Source organism: Anser anser (assembly GCF_964211835.1).
Source record: "Anser anser genome assembly, chromosome: 2".
In the NCBI taxonomy this organism is placed as follows: domain Eukaryota; kingdom Metazoa; phylum Chordata; class Aves; order Anseriformes; family Anatidae; genus Anser; species Anser anser.
Window position 1 is genome coordinate 115,378,352 of NC_139721.1, and position 20,863 is coordinate 115,399,214.

The 20,863-nt window shown below is 38.8% G+C and overlaps 1 protein-coding gene across 18 annotated transcripts in view; it reads right to left on the reverse strand.

Annotated features, from left to right (window-relative positions):
- Positions 1-20,863, reverse strand: part of TRAK1 (trafficking kinesin protein 1) — a 136,799-nt gene that overhangs the window by 16,051 nt on the left and 99,885 nt on the right. For 11 of the 18 annotated variants that reach the window (XM_083825663.1, XM_083825677.1, XM_083825672.1 and 8 more), the window contains 11 exons: positions 19,264-19,380; positions 15,186-15,286; positions 14,264-14,372; positions 12,729-12,807; positions 12,149-12,279; positions 11,524-11,598; positions 9,655-9,792; positions 8,295-8,371; positions 6,047-6,283; positions 4,791-5,107; positions 576-905 (listed from right to left, as the gene is read on the reverse strand). In XM_083825663.1, the coding sequence (XP_083681789.1) occupies positions 576-905; positions 4,791-5,107; positions 6,047-6,283; positions 8,295-8,371; positions 9,655-9,792; positions 11,524-11,598; positions 12,149-12,279; positions 12,729-12,807; positions 14,264-14,372; positions 15,186-15,286; positions 19,264-19,380 (1,711 nt within the window). The remainder of the gene's footprint in view (positions 1-575; positions 906-4,790; positions 5,108-6,046; positions 6,284-8,294; positions 8,372-9,654; positions 9,793-11,523; positions 11,599-12,148; positions 12,280-12,728; positions 12,808-14,263; positions 14,373-15,185; positions 15,287-19,263; positions 19,381-20,863) is intronic. The other 7 variants (XM_083825668.1, XM_083825673.1, XM_083825667.1 and 4 more) reach the window with 1 other exon arrangement.

Here is a 20,863-nt window from a genome sequence, read left to right on the forward strand (position 1 = left end):
CTGAGGTAACTGAATTTCTTTGCTTGATTTTCAAGGCACTTCTGTTTGTTTCAGCAATAGGTAATTTAGAGGCACCTTTTGTCATCATTACATCTTTGTGTTGTGTTTTTTTTCCCTTTTTTTTTTTTCCCCTAAAGCACAGAATTTAAAGTATGGCATCATCCCTTATGAACAGTCAGAAAAATATCTACACTGTAAGCATACAAAATATATATAGTCTATACATTATATACAGTGAACAGCGTGCACTCAATACACACACAAGTCCCACATGTGCCACACACAGGTTTGTGAACAAACCATTTCCTTTTAGCAGCCTTCTCTTATCAAAATAGAGTAAAATATTGACCACAGATGCTGTTACTAAAGAAAAAAAGTCAGATTAAAAGATTATTAAGGAAAAGATTTTTGAGCCAATGTTAGATGGTTATGTTCTAACTACCGCACGTGTTAACGTGCTGATGCTACACACAAAGCAATATTATGGATGCTGTTCTGGAGAGATGTGAGAATGGCCCAGTAATCAAAATCCTGTAAAGATGTCAGTTTTACTGGACTTAATGAGTTTCCCTCACCAGACCCCTCATCATCGTCAGTCGCGGACTCCTGCATCTCCTCTGTGAAAGCCTGAGATTGGCGGGGGTTATTCTTGCTGTCTGAAACAGTCACTTGTGCTTGTGACCTCTCACCTGAGGTCTCTGTGTGCTGAACTGGCGTCGAGGTAGTTAGGCCCTTGTAAGAAATGTCACCTGTCTCATCTTCCTCAAAGTCATTAAGGCAGTACACTTCATCCAGGTCAAGGTCCAGGGTCCTGAAGCCCTTGGTGACAACCCCAGGCCTCGGGTCCAGGATCCCGCCCAAGTGAGGCTGAGCCAGCTGCTGCCAGTGGTGCAAAGTGGCAGAACCTTGAAAAGGAACAGAAAGACAACCAAAATAAATCAGTAACCAACCCAGAATCCAAAAGGCCTAAAAACATCACTTTGTTTATCCAGAAGTCCAAACCTCGGTCCCACTAAAGGTTTGGAGCTTCCACGATCTGGCTTTAGTATTTCTAGGAAGACAGGCTACAAGGCAAAGCTGCTTCAGCTACTATTCAGCGTTTCCAGGTTGATATGAAATAAACTGGTCGCATCAGCACTTAGGCAAAGTCTGGTGGTAACATGTGGCATACCTGTGCACATGCACATCCCCTCCCCATCAATATTCTCATCTCTCTACATTTACAGTAGGAGTAGAAATAATTCATATTTAAGAGTTGAACTGAATACTATCACAGAAAGCTCTAAGAAGAAAATAAACATACTCCTGCATTAAGCTCACGCCAAGAAAGGTGCTAGAAGCATGCTAGTATTTTTACTACTGGTAGCTGATAGGAGGACACGGCAAGTTCAGCATTACAGCATGTGTTAGAAAGCCACATCAACTCCAAGAACATATAAGTAGACAATACCTCTGAGCTATACATCCAGTCCAAATTCTAATACAGCCCCTATCAGGGCCTATATGCTACAAGAAGTCAACTACTACAGAACTAAATACTACCGTACCTGTAGCTTCATCCTTGGCAGAAAAATGTTTTGAGTGAGGAAAGAGGTGCATTTTACAGAGAAAAGCATTCAGCATACTGTGTTCAGTATGAGACAGTGAGCCCCAAACAGCAATGTATCAGAGTAAACTGATATATACGCCGAGATGGGCCCACTGAAATCAGGGGAGGACTTAGCCAATTCCTCAAACAGAGACTAAATAGTGCTTGCAAGATATTCTGTTTTCCCATGTGCACCCACCAGTCACTACTGTGTAATGTGTGACTTAAAACTATTCTCTTCAGTTCCTACGACACTAATAAAGCATATTTGTTTTCGTCTCTGCCGGCTCAAATCAGAGCCGTTTTTGCTCTGTTGTTCCTGTCCCTTCTCCACAAACCAGAACAGGGACTCTTGCAACAAGCTGCCGTACAAATGTCTCACCACTATTAAAAAACTAAGAATGTTCCATTTGTTGCACGGTCTATGTAAAAATCTAAAACACGGTAATAACTAAGGGAGAAATAGCTCTTACACACATTATTTTACATCTGAAAAAAAAACACCATGGAATGAGAACAAACAGCATTTCACAATAAGGATATTGCGTTGCAGGAGGCTTACTGTAAATAGAAGTGAACTGAGAAAACTTTTCTTTACATTAACTGAGGTCAGTGAGTAGCCTTGTAGTGAAGTCTATCTAAAAAACCTGCAATTTTTAGTTCAATATGAAAAGATTATGCAAGACAGTACAATTGGATCTGATGGGTTAATTTAGACAATGGACTTATTTTATTTATTTATTTTTTTAATGAGTTTTGAGAGACAAACAGGGATTTAGACTGATTGGTACACTTGAGGTTCAAAAAATAGAAGCCATTACACTGCCAAAATAAATAAGCGTAACAAAAAGAACATCCTTATAACTTGTATTTTTTTTTCTGAATTGTCAAAAAGGTCTATTTTTTTTGGCTTCTGTATAGAAGAAATATTCCTGAATGTGGAGAAGTACCATATATTGCCAAGTCTTAAGCAAAGAGCAGAGCTTTGCTGTATGACAATACTCTCAAAAATTCCAGAAAGAAAAATGCCAGAAATCAAGATTTCTGCAGTGCATGCAAGTATAAAATCCTGTTGCTAATTAACTTCTACGTACAATCTTCCAAAGAAGTAATCTTTTGCACTTCATGTATCACCAAAATCTACACTCAGAGAAACTCTGCAGAGTAAACACACTCTCAGAGTAAACACACTAGAATATCTGTATTTTGAGATTTAACATTTCCATTGATGCTACATGTTTTCAACTTCTTTTTGAAAGGAGGATGTCCAGGTTCCTTTACACCTCTACTACTTTAATCTTGATCTCATAAAATGTGGCTAAGTGAGCTTATCTCTTCCATAGAGAAAATTAACACAAATGCAGAAAGCAACGTAATACTTGTGAACTTTCAGTTGTGAGCTGATTTAAAAGCCAAGTGAAGGGAGGAATATGATACTGTGTCCTATATTTAATCTCAGGCTCTTACTAGTTTAGTAAATTATGTTAGTTTTCTTACAGAACACAGGGAGCACTATTTTGTGCATAAGTACAAGAAGCATAACACAGAGATGATTTTAGGGCATGAGTGCCCTTAGAAAAATAATAATTAAAAAATTCTGCTCACAACTTCTGATAACAATCTGCAGGTATAGCAGCAGACTATTTTACCACAGTAGCGTGGAAGTATCCATGAAGTTTTTTTTATTAAAAAAAAAAAAAAAAAGGAAAAGAATTAAACCACATGAAAAATACTCAGGAAAGAAACTAAGCTTAATAGAGAAACAGAATCATAAACGTGTATTTAATAAAAGACAACAAACATTAAACTTATGAAACAGGCAGACAAAAACATACTATAAATGAGATGCAAAACCAAACACTGGAAGTACTTTAAAAGGTGAGATAATTTTAAGGAAAAATTGACCCAGTGAGAATGAACAAAACTAGTAAAAAAAAAAAAACAAAAACCACAAAATCACACAGATAGAAAGATGATAAAGAATTTAAAGAGTTTATTGGAAGAAAAAAGCAGATATAATGGGATGGTGACAGAAATCTATTACAGTGGTAGCAAACAGTAACTTAAATGAAATTGGATCATCCCATGATGTACCAAGCTTTTTATGACCACTTAAAAACAACCACGAAAACAAACTACTAAAAACTGCTAAACAGCATTGACTTGTGTGCTATGGCTATAGTTTCATTTGAATAGGTAGATACAGCACATCACTTTTTTCAGGACACAAAAAGGGTTGGTTTTACTTCCAAATACGTGTCATGCTAAATTGCTCCTTATCAACAAAATAAGTTTGTTCTGAAAAGACAAAAAATGAACTTATGCAAATAAAAGACATAGAGACAATATAATGTAACACAACAGTTCTGTCTGAGAGAGAGGGGGAGAGACCAAAATAGAAAGAAACCAAAGCTACATTACATAACTAGTGCATCTCTGCAGTACTATAGTAAAAAAAAAATAAATTATTTTGTTTAAAACCCGAAGGCATTTACTCAGTTTTCACTGCCAGCAATAACCTGAAAGATCTGAAGAAATCCAGGGAGACTATACTACTCTTATGTACTGTCAACTTAGGCAGACCACAGAAATGCACTTAGCTCTGAAATAAAGCTCTAGTCCTGACTACCAGTAACATACACCTTGTCTTTTTCTGAGACAACAGGGAGGAAATTTGGCTAAAATAACCTATTTCATGCATGAAACCAAAGCCATAGAAACTCAAGTGTGACCTCTCAAACAGCCAATTAAAGTCCAAAGGTCATCTTTAATCACACAGGTAGTCCTATTAGACCAAATGAACTAATAAAGTAATAAACTAAGTAAAAGTGTTTGCAGACATTTGCAGAACAGAGATTTGATGAACTCATACTCTGTTACTTTATTTTCGATAATCAACTACCTGTCTTTTCTAAGTATGAAACAGTAGCATTGAGATTTAGCTCACATGTAAGGGAGTACTGCTTATGCATGTATGGCCTGTAAAACTTATTTTATTCCCTTAGCTGGATTTGTTTTCTAACACTTTTAAGGCTTGTGGAAAAATGTAGTAGCTAGAAGATTTCAAACCAACAGCGTGGATTACTGTCTCTAAAGTAAAAAGAGTATGTATTGCAAAGATTTCCTGCTTTCTGATGATGGATAAGAGACCACAAAGAGTCACTAAGAAGAACAGATAAAGGCCGAGGCCCTTTGTTATCACCTTCTAGTGGTTTCACAATCTGAAGCTTTTCTGGCAGGTAGGAGCGACTGCTGATAGACATTCCCGAATATCCAGTGAATTCTGAAAATCTGGAGTGAGTTCCCAGGGACATGATGCTCTCTGTGGGAGTAACGGAACCACTACGGAGTTCACCCTTTTCTGCCAGTTCCCGCAACTTCCTCTCCTGCTCTTCTTCAAAGAACTTCCTCTCCGAAAGGTAATTCTCCCGCCTAAGGGACAGCCTGCGAAGGGCAGTCTCTAGGTCACTGGAGCCTGGTGTCCCTGGAGTGCCAGGCTTCTTCATTCTGTCTTCATTTCTAAAACATAAAAAGGACAAAAAAAAAAGTGTGGGTGGGGAAAAAAAGTCTTTGAGAAACTTAAAAATTTCACATGACAGTTTGGAGACATTCACCAACACCTTGAACTTATTATATCTGGGAACAACTCACTACTCTTCAAGACAGCTCAAAAGCAAACACCAATACTTTCTCTTTCATATTAAAACCATTTTGAATCTTAGTTCCTTGTTGGAAAAGCTGTGCTTTAGTTAAGAGCTTCCTCCTACAAAGAGCTGAGAGATGTCTACTCGTTGTCTCTCTCTCATGGTTATACAAACCCAAGTGAGTAGGCCAAGTCTTACAGGGCCGACACTGCAAGAATAAATCAGTAAGTCACACAAGTATGTTATGCTGATAAATATTCCTTGTTTGTTTTGAGACATTAATTAGTTTTTGCTATACAGTATAATGTGAAGCTATACTGGGGGAAGAGACAAGTACCCAGAAGAGTTAACTTCTAACCAGTTTCCTCCACAAGTTTTCACATTAGGTTGTCTACATCCACCCATCCATCCACTACGTTACTTATTTATTCATTTTTATGATCAAGAGTTAGCTGTAGCTGCAACTTAGGTTGGAACTCCATGGCATTAATGTAAAATTGTGAAAATATAAGTATTTAAGTACTGAACCACATTTGCACAAAGTGTGGTTTTACATTATCTGCTGATGATGCACCTCCAAACAGGTGTGAGTTGCAGAAATTGATACACAGTACTTTCAAAAAGCCTTTTTTTAAAAAAAATAAATAAATAAAAACTTGAGAGCTCAAGAACTAAAAGCACAAATTAAAGTAACTTTTGAAGATACAGGTCATCAAGTTAGCTGCATGATGTGAGACAAAAAGGGAAAACCAGAAACCCTTTGCCTCTATGTCAGAAACAGAACAAAAACAAAGCCCAGTGTTATAGTACTGACCCATTCTCAGAGGATTCTGTCTCTAGGATGATGCTATTTGTCTTGTTGTCTATCATAATGTTAGAGATGTCTCCCCCATAGAAACTGGATCGTGGAGTGCTGACACAACTAGACATGAGTGAGTTCATAGCAGAGGACTGGTTAGAGCCTGGGATATTCATCGGTGATGGAGTCATGGATCTTTGCTTGACAACTTGGTTAACATTTCTCACAGTTTCGAAGACCCGCTTCTGATGACTGGTAAGAGATACACATAGTTAATAATCACACAGTGCCTTCTTACTTTAAGGACAACCAGAGAAACAGGTAACCCTATCACAGGTCCACCAAACACCTTTGGAGTATTTGTAAAGAAGTATATGTAGGTTCCCATATTCACTACAGTCTGGCCACTACATTCAATCCATCAATACAACACTTGTATCATCCTAGAATATTTTAGACATAATGTTTGGGTGCATGGACCCTCTCAAATCTTCATACAAATTAAGTCAAAGGGCATTTCAGTACATTACCTAAAAAATGGTTAAAGTCATTGTGTGAAAATTAGATTTTAAAAAAGAAAATTCATCTCCATTCATTCAATTCTTAACTATCAGCTAGCTAATCCATTTCAAAAGAGAATTCGGATTTTCTCAACTGCAAGCAAATCTTGCACTTCTTTTTGCAATCAATTTCCCACCCCCTTAAGTAGCATTTTTTAAAAGGAAAATAAATCAGAAAAACAATGGAGCAAGAGTCTAGGGAGAGACTGTCAAGACTGAAAACCTAACTTTTGACTTAGTTATACAGCTTATTTTTCATCACCACCATTGTTCTGGCATCATAACAAACTCTGTTCATCTGCTTCAAAATTAAGATCAGATGACACTTCAGCAGAAGGTTCGTGATAAAATAAACTTGCCCTACATCATGGTAAAAAAGCACTATTAATGATTTATTTTACAGTTCAACAGTGGCTGAACAGAAGAAGAGCAAAACCCTTCCAGCTTAAAGGTAATGCTCCAGTGGTATAACAATGACAGCATGCCTTATGCCTTATTCAATGTCATTCAAATTTTTGCCCTTCTGTTCAAGCATGCTCAACAGTTACATCCTTCGTATGTAGGCTCCAAGTCTATGGCTGTTTTTCTTTAAGAGGCTGAATCTAAGAGCATCTATCAATAAACAGTCCGACGGAGGTTACAGTTACCACTGCTCATCAAATAAATAAAACCCAGAAGAGCTATGAAATCTAAAAAAAGGTGTCCTTCTTTGGCACAGGCATAAAAAGTCATCCTATAGAAGTTAAACTATGCTTAAATTAGACTAATCTGGAAGGATAAATCCAACAGCATGTGATCTTGTTAACATCTTTTTGATCTTACATTTTTCTAATTGACATCTCACTTTGTCAAAAGCTCATTTACAATTCTTGACTTTTGCTCTGAGAAGGTTAAAGTATGTGTCAAATGGTTCATAAATATACTTGGAAGGTTTCTTGGAACTGGTTACCATACAGACCCTGACTGTCCTTTCTTTCTAAAGGTCTGGTCAAAACAGGTAAAAGCTCTTAAAGACCCCCTTAATTAGGATTAAATTGTTTCAAATTAACCTAATTTGTGCACTTAGGTGAGATAAACCTGTTGAGGTACACATGCAACTTACGTCAATAAAGCCAGTTCTGCCAAGCTGAATCTATCTTTAGCTTTTGGACCTTCACAAGTACTTATTTCAAACTGCTCCTGTTTAATTCAAGAGAGCTTTAGCAGAATGCATGCCAACTAAACTACACAGGTGTAACTGGCAGCAGACCAAGTATACAACCACACTGAATCCCTGCCTTCATCGATGCTCTCCCTGTAAAAACTGGATTAGTTCAATAATTACCTGGTTAATTCTGCTATAACATCTGAAGAGAGAACCCAAGGGACTGAATCCCCTTATCATTTACTGAAGAAACACCGCGTGGTAAAACACAAGAAAAACAATCTTTTTTTCATTCTCAGAACCACATTTTCAGTGCTCAAGGATAAAAAGTTTGTAAGGTAAGGCAAAAACTATATATGGGAATTCTCCTTTGGTAACTTAAATAGCAAAATGTAAATTATTATTATTATTTTCCCTTCCCTCTGTCATTCACACTTTTCTAGAAATTTTTCCCTATAAATCCCTAGCTCAAATATTTCCTGTCTCTTCCTTTCTTATCACATAATAATTAATTTCAGATAGAATCAATCAATTAGGAAACAATTCTTTTCAGTCATACGCCAAGTCAGGAGAGTCGGGTTCATCTAAATGTAGTTCTTTCCTCATTGACCCTTCTATTTCTGCTGCCAAAGAATCCTGTTAAAAACAAGCACAAAAGAAAAAAAAAACAGAGTATAGGTTAATAGGTTGTCGCTGCAGAAAGTAATTGATTAGTTCAAAAAAAAGCCTAATGACCAATAAATTGCCATTCCAGAAAAACAAAATAGGTTTACAAACGAAAATTGACTGGAAAGTTGGAAGACTAATAAATGTACTAAATGACTGACAAGTTATGGCTTAGCTTCATATGGCTACATATGCCACGGGACACATAACATAGATAACATATGACAAAGATCCTGAAAAAAAACACATTACAGACAACAACAGAACCCAAGTCCCGAAGCTTTTCGTAGTAAATTCCCTACTCAATAACACCCTCCTCTCACGACAAAAGTTTTGCTTAATTTGTTTTTATTTAAAACAAACTGAAAGCATTCTTTCCATTCACAACATTACACACCAACCCACAAGAAAAGACATGGTTCTTGGCATAAAGTATTACATACTTCCGCCATGGGGTTAAAGGTGACAGACTACCAGTTCTCCACTGCTGGTCAGTAAGCATTACTGCCTAAATGTAGTTAAGCACACAATCTAAATGCTAGGTTCCCTGAATCAGCATTTGAAAACCATTTTATACAAAACACACAAACCTATCTGAGCACAAACATACTTTTCTCAGCTTTCAACTGAGCTTTTCAATTGTGTTTGTGCAAATACAACTTACATTATTAAATGTCTGTACTTTAAGTTGGCCTATATTTCACCTCAGAAGGGACCATGAAATTAATTTAATAAACCACTGAATTTTCAGTGTCTCTAAAACAAGAATGTATATGTAATATTCAAGTACTGAAGAACTAGAATGTATATGAGTGACTAGAAGACTCCCAGCAGAGTCCTGAAAGCGCATCTGAAAGCAATAAGTTATGTTATCAGGAAGTTACATCTCCAAGGATATTGATGAAAATCAGGAAGCTCCTATTGAAAACCATGCACCACCATACAGGAGATGCATAACAAAGTTGTACAGAACTGTGTAACAATCTATTAATGCTACCCGTGATTCATAGCATAAGCACAGGCAGCTTCAGATTGTAGATAATATTGAGTGAAAACAACTAATTACACAGCACCACTGTTTGAGAACCAGGCATGCAGAGTCAATCACTCAAGTATCCTGTAAAACTATGCATACATATTTCACACATGCTCCTGTCTGGCCTAGCTTAACCCATCCTTAAGGCTGTAATTCAGATGCAAACACTCATGTTTCCTTCCTTTGGCTGTTTTCTGGTGTGTTCTTATCTTCTTACCATAGGGAAGAGACCGAGAGAGTGGTACCGACGTGAGATGGCATTTGGCATAGTCTTGTTCCTAAGGTTTTTCAGCTCTTCTTGAGCCTCATGAAGCATTTCCATGCACTCTGCATACTTGTCTTCCAGCTCACGCAACTATAACATACAGAAAACAATCCACGACATTATGGGCTGCACTAGAGTCACAAAAAGCCTGCAAATTCTTTTAATGCTAATAAATGGTAATGGTGTAGGGAAGAATATCCCACTCTAAATGAAAATAACCCCAAAGAGTAAATTTAGTATTATTGAAAATCATGAAAAACATGGAACAGTAACAGGAAGGGAATACGTAAAGGTTTATGCTGATGATTAACAAAGAAAGAGAAGGAATTGCTTGTTCCACTTCCTGTCCTCTGTATCTCCTTGAAGCCACTGTCAAGAAGATACAGAGCTAAAAGTGTCTTTAGTCTGATCGGGTACAATGGTTCTAATTTGCCTGATTATTGCCATGATGGCCACAGTGGCAAACAGCATGAGAAAAGAACAAGACATTTCACAGCGTTCCAAAAGGACTTAAGAATTTTAAAACCAAGACTTATATATAATCATATAACCTCCAACAGCCTAAGACCTTGCCTTATTTTTTGCTTGACTTTCTCAGGAAACCCATCTTTTGTAACCACTGTGTCTGCAAATGTCTCTGTAGCCTCACAGTTTTTGAGTTCACCAGCCATTTCAACAAAGCTTGGAAAAGGGGCAGAAGTCTGAAATACCGCATACTGAAATATGAGTTTCATAAAAATAAGCTACTTAGCTTAGAAACAGAGAACCCGATGGAGATTCATGAGCTCAGTCTTTGTGGAGCACCATAGTTAGAAAAGGACCACCAGTAGGAAAGGCTTCCATGGGCATTCCCACCTCTGACACCAAGTAGTCCAAGTACGAGACACGTCCTAAGGGGATCAGGCTTTTTTCATTCTGTTTTGTCCATTTTATACACGTGAATGTAGCACCCAGAAGAAAGCCAGCAACAGTGGACTGTCTTTGGTTTACTTACTGAATACAGTATGAGTGAGCTTTTTCATGTTACCTCACTATTCAGAATAGGCCTAAAATACCAGCCCAGATAAGTCATCCTTGAAAAGGTTTCCTATACAGCCCATAAGTCTCAGTTTTTGAAAATATGTGCCAGTTGAAACAGGAGAGAACAAGAAGGAAATGGTTTTGCACTCTAATGGGAACAAAATATATATATATATATATATATATATATATATTCCTTCATTCCAATTCCTTCATTCCTTTGTGTCCAGTTCTGGCTCCTCAGTACCAGAGGGACACGGAGCTCCTGGAGCAAGTCCAGAGGAGGGCTACGAAGATGATTAGGGGACTGGAGCATCTCTCATACAAGGAGAGGCTGAGAGCTGGGCCTGTTTAGCTTGGAGAAGAGGGAACTGACAGGGTTTCTTATCAATGTGTATCAGTAACTGAAAGGAGGGTGTCAAGAGCATGGGGCCAAACTCTTTTCAGTGGTGCCCAGCAACAGGACAAGAGGCAACAGGTACAAACTGAAACACAGGAAGTTCCAGCTGAATATGAGGAAACACTTCTTTACGGTGAGGGTGACAGAGCACTGGTACAGGTTGCCCAGGGAGGCTGTGGAGTCTCCTTCTCTGGAGATATTCAAAACCCGCCTAGATGCAATCCTGTGCAACATGCTCAGGGTGACCCTGCTTGGCATGGGGTCACAGTTCTGTGATTCTGTGAAACACATACACAAAATTATTTAATACTCTTGATCCAGATTAGATGAAAACTGCCATGGTAGAGCAAATAGTCATTGCCCTACTTCTAAGTTATTCTAATATTAAGTAGAGTACTCACCTCTGCTGTGAGCTGTCTCTGGGCATCTTTAGCTGCTCCCAAATGCTGAACGAGTTCTTCATTTTCAACCGCACACTAAAATGTGACAAAAATGTTAGAAATACTGTGATGTTTTGTCCTGCCATTATGTAACCTACACCACAGGTAAGCAGGAAATTTCTAACTTTTGTCAAGACCTTTTGCAGCACTTCTTAGTTTAAAAACATTTGAACGACATTTAAAAATATTAATAGAAAAATATTAATATTAAAATATTAATATGCACTCAGCATCAGCCTATATACCCTGCTAAATGAACCTCCCAGACCCTGACACTAATGAGTATCTGCCCACTGAAACACTTGTACTGATATTCTTGTGTTACTGAAGTCATTAATAATTCAGCGCAGAATTTTACATCTAAGGTTTAAAATAAATTTAATTACTGTATTTGGTGTATAACATAGGCATTTTTAATAAATATATACTTTCCAGTCAAGTATGTTATATACTAAATATCAAACTGACACCCAGATAAGGAGGGTGGAAAGTTTCCTTTAGGCTCTAGCATACAGAAAATTGTAACTTGTCTTCCAGCTACAATGGTAGCTAATTATAGCAATAATCTTGCAAGTGGATTCCTTACAGCTTTTGCCTTTTTCTGTAGATCGACAATCTGAGAGAGGAGATGGGTGATTTCTTCCTGCTGCCGGGCAGCATCTTCAGTTTTCTTTGCTAACTCCTCGGAGATATTGGCAATCTGGATGTTTGCATCCCCTTTAAGAAAAGTGATTACAATCAACATTACAACATGCAAAAGCAAAAAAGCAAGCAGAAACATGCTCTTTCAGAACATCACTTGATTCAGCAGAATCCTTCCTCAACATACAGCACCATTTTATTGAAAAAAAAAAAAAAAAACAAACACCAAACAGTACAACACTAAGCCAGAAAGACACAAAATGCTCATGTCACAAAGGAGACTGTACTTTCCCTTAACATTAACATTTTCTGTGCAAAATTACTTTGCATTTGAGAAAGATTTAGCCTACAGCCAGAAATTTCTGCTGCATATACCAAGTCAGCTGGAAATTCTCTTATTTTCCTTATACAAATGGTTGGGATAAGTACTGAAGAAAAAAAAAAAAAAGACTGATCTGACTTTTTTTTTTTTCTTTTTTATTGAACAATCTCAAATGAGAAGGAAAAAAAGAAAAAGGACATACTTAGCTCTTTTACGCAGTCATTGACAAGCTGTTGTTCTTTCTCTTCATAAGTAATTGTTTCAGTCTTCAGCTGACAGGCCTATTCAAGAAATCCACATCAAATATGCTACATTAGCATGTTTGTTCTTTGCCAGAATGTTGCTACATTTCCATCTGCTTCAGAGAGACACGCTTTTCTAATCACTCCTCCAGAAAGACAGTGAGAAACAATGATTTTTGCCTGCTCTCCCTCATGGTCCAGAAAAAGGAGCCAGGTGAATATTCTGCAGAGATGCTGCTGCATAGAGAAACTTGTACCAGTATCCCCTCATCCCCACTAGATGTCACCAACATATTTTACATTAAAAAAAAAAAAAAAAGTCCTAAACATACAAAAGCCACATATGTAAAGCTTGATCTGGTCACCTGAATAAAGCCAGGTGTCTAACTAAATGCTTGATTTAAATACTTGTATACCTGAACAAAACCATTCGGATAGTATTTGAAAATTCCTGGCACTGTAACTGTATATTCCACATAAAACCTCAGTGCTACCTCCTTCTTTGTCTTTCCTCCTCTAACTCTAGGAGCACCAAGAGGAGCCTGGCTACACCCAGCTGGTTCTGTCTGGCACCACCTCGGTGGGCAAGTCATGTGCCAAGTGCTGGGGATATGCACAGACACTCACAAAAGCCATCCGCAGAGATGCATAGCTCGGAGGTTTTAGATTTGGCTCCATACTGTGCCTCACTGGTACTGTAGACAACACTACCTATTTTCAATGGGCCCTGCATTTACAGTAGAAAATGGTCATGATACTATGTTTTCAAACTTTGGCTCTTTTCCCAAAAGTAATTTTTCTCCTATACCCTGCTACTTGTTTGCAAAATGGTAATATGCTCTCAAAGCTTAGAAATTGTATTGAAAATTACTATAAAATTGTTTATAAGATATTAAGTTAGGGAATGTTTTTCTGCTAGACCTGGAACAGTATATAAAATTTTTAAAAGTGTCATCTGTGAAACAAACAGAATATTGACACATATAAAGGGCAAGAAAGACACAATCTTAAAATATGAACAGACTTGAAACAAAATTGAAGATACCTAATGCAGATTTAGCCTATCAATTTATATTTTGGGAAACACTGATTTTTTACCAGAGAGACCCTATTTGCCTGCAAACTTCAGATCTGCAGCTAAAGTCACCCATGGCTACTGGGTCAGCCCTTTAAGGCAGGTTTCAGGCCATGGTGCTGTACTCGAAAACCTGCCTGTGGCTCCTGCTCTCCTCAAGGCTGTACACCTTACCATATTCTGCTGGCAAGGAAACTGCTATGACTGTAGCTTCATATAGCTCCCATGTTTTAGTCTTTCCTTCATTTAGAAGGATAAAGGACTGTGATTAAATAACTACAAAGAGATCTTTGTCACAAGAGGAATTACGTACTCTTAATTAGACTCTCTCGCAGCTTTTAATACACACTTCTGAGTACCTGTGTTCTGGCATTTAAATGAATAACTGTGTTAAGCAAAACACAAAGGGAGCAACTTCACCTCAGATCTAAGTACAACATTCTCTTCTTCGAGGTCCTTGAGTTTCTTTTGAAGAGAATCCAAGTGAAAGTAGTTCTGGACGGAGGAGGAAGATTCATTCCTCTTGAGCCTTGTAAAAAAATATATAAATAAATAAATTAAAAAAAAAAACAGGTTTTAACTCATTTTTACTTGCTTGATGGCCAATCTCACAAGAAAATAGACTGAACAGAGGTCTCAAAGACAACCAGAGCCACATGAAGTATGACTTTGTTCATGGCAGTATGTTTGGGCAGCAATATAATTTCAGTAATTTTTAATTCCCAACATCTCCTTTGGAAAAGTTAATTGGCCAAGACTATGAGAAAAGAAACAACCTTACTATAGCAATCCAATAGCTCCCTGATTAATGCTGCACATGTCTCACCAGAACGCAGTAACAACTTTGCAAGCAAGGGCAGACAGCCCCTCAGAGCCTGCAATGCTGTTCAGCCAGCTAATTGCCTGGAACACACGCTATAAACCGTGCTTTATTTCCTTCCCTCTGCTACTGAAAACAGCATAACATTTTTCAGTGTCCTCAAGTTCTTCAAGCACAAAGGTCACACACGTAGCACGTTCTAGCAGTGTGCAGAGATGTGGGGTACCATAAGCAGGATCAGTGCCAGTGTCATTGCCATGGAGAGCCAGCTCCTGTGCAAGTTACAGTGCTGCGTCAGCAGCCTTCCTATCTTCTTTCCTCCCTCCCCAACTCTTGTTGGCACCAGTATAGCCAGCTGGTTCAGTGCAAATCCTTCCAGCTTGTGCCATGTACCAAGTTAATAGTGTTATAGTTCCAGCCTTTACAGGTATCATTTTACTACCTTTCAAAACTATGAAAATTGTCCAAACCACCCCTGCTTAGTACCAGATGAAGGTTCAGCATTGCAGATCAATAACTTACGGAGTGGTACAGATGGACTCTGGCTCACTTTCTTCAGCAGCGCTGGTATAGAACTGGAGCAGCTCATCTTTCATGGAAAGCTCATGCCGTAACTGAGAAACCTGCACAAAGAAATAGCTTGCAGATTGGTAACTTGCTTTTCTAGACACGTTGTCAAGTAAACCCACTATTAATTGGTTATTCAACCTCCAAGAATCACCTTCAAACTAAATTAGGTGGTCAAATCTGGAAGAGACCAGAAACCATTTCTCTATGTATTAGAAAGAAAGAAAAAGCATACCTTTAAAATAGACATTTTCTTTTTTAAAAATACAATAATGCAATTCTTAACTGCTACTAAAGATGGTAAAAAAGAAAAATGTTTAAGATGAATAATCCTGACTCTCTACTGCATTAGTCTAGATTCACATTCGGAGAAAGAGATGTACTGCAATGATATCGCAAGAAATTAACATGACACCATCAAGGCAAACATCACTTTATTTTGCATTTTACGTAATGACTGTCACCATCTGGCTTGAATGCAGACCTTGCAGACTAACATTTCTTCCTCTTCAGGAGACTGTAGATAAAATTATTATAGTGCTTGCGCAGGAAGGTTACATTTGAGACTCAATTGTCTGTTGAGCTGCAGAGCAACACATAGAGGCAGGCTGCCATTCTGACGTTGCTGTAATTATGGTGGCTGCAGTCAGTTTCTGGGTGTAGTTTGGGCCTCTGATGACTCCAGAACATGAGCCTGGCAAAGAGGTATACGGGAATCCCATACACGTAACAAGAATGAACAAAACATAATTGGGTGGTTAGGATTCCCTGCAACTGTGAGCTACACAAACTTAACCTTGCTGAATTTGTATTTTGATTCTTCAACAGAAGGGTTAAAGGCCCAATTACACAGTAACACTTAGGCCACTTCACAGCTGCAATTCAAGACCTCAGTGGTAAGAGGTTCTTTCTTCTTTCCTTTCTTAAGTATAAATAGCATAAATGATCAGACAAATGTTTCCTCCCACTTGCACTGTAAGACTTGGTCTTCAGTACTCACTTTCCAATGCACAGATTGCAGAACACATTCCTTTTTATTAGACTTCTACTTTTTGTATTGTAGGCATAATTATACCTGCAGTTATTACTGGCAAAACCTGAAGAGTGCCAATAAAATAGATTTAAGCTGCATTATCACCAAACGAAAAGAAGGCTCAATGCAATAAAACACTTAAACTACGCAAATTTTTAAACAAACAAGGTCATTTACTTTACTACAACTACTCTGCAAAACTATATGTGCTAAGGCACCAAAGTCCTCCTGAGACATGGTTTCAAAAAGGAAATGCACATTTCTAAAAATGCAAGGAAAAAAACAACAAACCACATATCAGCCATGGAACAAAATCAATGCATTCATTCTGCGAGGTTCATTTTCCTCCATTTCAGGGAAAGCTAAAAACCGTGCCAAAATATCAATCTACTTCCTTCCAGCACATTATGGCTCAGCCTCTTCAAGTAGCAAGGAAACAGATACTGTCAGTGGGTGGGCACTAGATCATCTCTAGCTTTTTCTATCCTTTTCCTCCATGAACCAAAACAACTGAGCATACTATTTTTACTGCCATTTCAAAGCATTCCAGTTCTGCAAAGGAGGGTGAACAGACAGAGAGAGAAACCTTTTACAGCAAGAAGAGAAGAGGCCATGGGTACAAGCTGAAGCACAGGAGGTTCAGGAAGCACTTCTGCACTGTGTGGGTGACTGAGCACTGGCACAGGTTGCCCAGAGAGGCTGTAGGGGCTCCCTCCTTGGGGATATTCAAACGCCGCCTGGACATGGTTGTAGGCAGCCTGCTCTAAGTTATTCATAGCATGACACACATACCATTAAAAACTTAACTTTATACTACACATCAAAATCATTTTGTTTGCATATTACAGAAACCCCACATCCTTCAGACAAACCATTTTAGGCAGTTTTTACAGAATTTTATAAGCTCCCGTTCAATTCTCTTTTTTCCCTTGCCTATAGAGACAATTGTCTTAGTTACCATTTTGTTTGTATATTCAAAATTCAGCATTAACAGGTGATCTGAAATCAACTAAAGAAAGAATTTCAATATGCAAGCATCATGAGCTCCAAGCCTGATGCGCTCTGCCTCAAAAGCATCAATTTCTGAAGGAGTCAAAATGACAGCATGAAAGATGGGCGTTGATAAAACACATGGCCCAGTGTACCAAGCCATCTGGTAAGAAGTTTATTTCTGGTGTTCCTTTTCCTAATGCTGCTCCTGAGCCTCTCCAAACACAACCGGGCCTGGCAAAGGCAGACACTACCTGCATCCCCACGCCCTCCTCAACCAAATCCTCCATTCTGGATGCATGGTATGAATGCCTGACCAGTCATTATATGCATGCCCAGTAAATGTCGAATCAACCAATGCACAAATAAACGTCTGCCACATGATGGGCAGCAAGCAATAGCACTCTTCTGGATAGAACAGAATTAGTTTTCCTTGCCAAAAAGAGTAGGCCAAAAGGGATTAATTCTCTGTGGGTGCTTCACCGCCATTTATAGTGCATCTAGGATCTCTCCATCTGTGCTTTATTTATCAGACCCCATCTTGGATATAATTCAACCCCCTACATCCCCGAGCATTTTTAGTAGCAGACATTTTTAAAGTTTTTATTCCACTGTGTTTCATTGTTCTCCTGCTTGCCCTACACCTCTGGGATTCCTCTCCCTCTTGTTGAAACATACATATGGGCAAGGTTCACAAACCAAGATCACTGCCCCTGAACACAAGAAACATTTGACTCTACCTCAGCCAGTCATTAAGACAGCAGAGTTTAAATAGCGACACTGAGTGAAAGATGGAGAGCTCTTTTAAAGCATCTTGTATGGTTGCATTGAAGATCCATCCAGTAAGAATCTGCCAATACCCACAGCAACCCACTCCCCATTCAGAGGAATACAGTAAGAAATATCAACTGTATAGACATTCAATTAGAAATGCAACAGTATGTGTAAAACAAGGCATTACTCCAAATAATTAGAAGTTTTCAGTTATGTTTTATAGAACACACTAATTCAAAAAGACATGCACCGTCACATTATATTTTAAATGTGTTCATCAACAGTCTAAAGCATTGTCACTGCAGTCAAAAACTGAGAGAAATGTCTGTACTGCAGCAGGCTAACAGTCCATGCTTCAATAGATTCTGCCACAGTTTCCTGAAAAGACAGACAGCCAAATGACAAGAAACTGAGAGATCTCAGCAATCTTGACAAAGTTTGTCCCACCCTTTGCTTCACAGCATAACCCAGCACTCCCTAACATTGACAAGTTCATACATACAGAGCAAGTTAAATAAAAATTAGCAATCACTAAAATGTATCCTGATCCATCTGAAAAATGGAGTCTTAACATCAGTCTATGAAACTGACCCTGCTTGGAAAAGGCGGAAAGCACATGATTTCAGTGAGTGTGCACTACTGGAATCTCTATAAATATAAAAAGTAGTCATATTCAATTTGAGAAGCAAAGGGAAGCACTCCTAGCATTCAAATAGCATGATCTAAAAGCCAAAATTCAACTTGGGTATAAATAGAAAAGCATTAGGGAAAAAGCAATTAAACATCCATCAGAGAGGATGTGAGAGGACTGAGAAAGATTCAGGGGAGAAACAAGAAAAAGAAAGAGCTGTAGAAGGGAAAAAGTGATTAGTGAGGGGAATTATACATAGGATGGGAACAAGGACAAAATCAGTAGAAGAAAACAGTGGGTAGAGTGACTCAGAACCAAAAGAACAGCTGATTTTAGAGGAAAATGAAATCTGAGGCATAGCATAAGTCAGTATTCCACCCCCGCCCTCCAAATGGCCTTGATTTGAGCCAACAGGTCAAATGACTTTTTTTGGTCATACATCTGCAAGTGTACATGGTGTAAAAATGGCTGTCCAAACTGCTACAACATGGATTGACCTGCTATGGATGGGATGCCCAGGAAAATTAAGTATGGAAAAGGTAAAGAAAGAAGGAAAATTCTCCCCATCACACCGCAGATACCTCAGTCAGGCATGAAAATCTTACCTCTTCCCTGATGTGTTCTACTTGCTCCTCAAGGAACTCGTTTCTTTCTGTCAGTGATTTATTCTTCTTTAAAAGTGACTGGCCAATCCGAGCAGCTAATTCTAAGTCCCGTTCTTTCTGTAAAGCATTAAGAAAAGAAAGCAAATGGCAGAGGGAAGGGTAAATTTGTCATAGAAAGGAAGGAACAAGTACTTAAAACAATAGAGAGCCTTTTTTCCTTCTGCAAGGGTTTGTTTGTTTGTTTAGGTTTTGCTAATTTTCTTTTTCTCTTTCTGCTTATGTAACACTGACATTCAGAAAAGACTGGCCCATACAGAGGTACTGAACCATAGCATAGCTGCAAGGTCTAACGTCAAAAAATGCAAGCCAAACCAGAACTAGTTCTTCATTATGGCTTTGAGAGACTACCAGGGGAAACTATTGCATCACCTTGGTATAGCATTTCCTGAATGCTATCACAGAACTTCACAGGTTTCATTTTAAGGACTTTAGAAACACGGTAAAAATGCCAAAGAACTCAAAGCATTCTGCAGTTTCCACTTGCTCCACCTTGAAATAGAATGCAGCCGGCTGTGCAGGAGCCAGTCCCCTTACAGTGAGTATTCAGCCTCCTATCCTCTTCATGTAAGCAGATCCGTTAGTGCTTTAATATAAAACCAGATCCTATCCCTTTCTTTTTTTGCAGATGCTCAAATCTACATGAAGTAGAATTCTCATTCCATGTTTTCCCCTCTTTTACCTCTTTCTATGTGCACAGAATTGGAAATAGCTCAGCTAGGCACTACATGTACCAATAATAATTAGAGGCCAGTCCCACTGATGACACTTATCTATACACTAGGTTGTAATCTGCCTGTGGCAAGATGATAAACAGCGTAAAACTCTGCAACATTCATTAAGCATTTTCACTGATGATTTCCTTATTCAATTACTAGAATTATTCTAAAATAGTGCAAAAATGGCACTGTGGTCGTCTCCCCACTTATCTTTAGTTCAACACCATTTGAAGAGCAGTTTTCTTCCTTTCACATATTTACTGAAAATACTATTTGGGGCTTATTTACCCAGCTGACAACAATTTGATTTATGACTGAAACCTACCTTGTGACACGCATGGCAAAGCCTAAAAAACCTACAACTACTCCTAACCTGGACTGGAAGTAAGTCGATAAACGTGTTCCTACTATACTCTGCTCTGGTGTGGCTTCACCTTGAGTACTGGGTGCAGTTTGGGGTGCCACAATATAAGAAAACTATTAGAGTCCAAAGGAAGGCTACAAAGATGCTGAAGGGCCTGGAGCTATAAGGACTGGCTGAGGCCCCTTGGTTTGCTCAGCCCAGAGCAGAGCAGGCTGAGGGGAGGCCTCATGGCGGCCTGCAGCTCCCTCACGAGGGGAGCGGAGGGGCAGGCGCTGAGCTCTGCTCTCTGGGGACAGCGACAGGACCCGAGGGAACGGCATGGAGCTGGGACAGGGGAGGGTCAGGCTGGGGGTTAGGGAAAGGTTCTGCACCCAGAGGGTGTTTGGGCACTGGGACAGGCTCCCCAGGGCCGTGGTCACGGCACCGAGCCTGACAGAGTTCAAGAAGTGTTTGAACAACA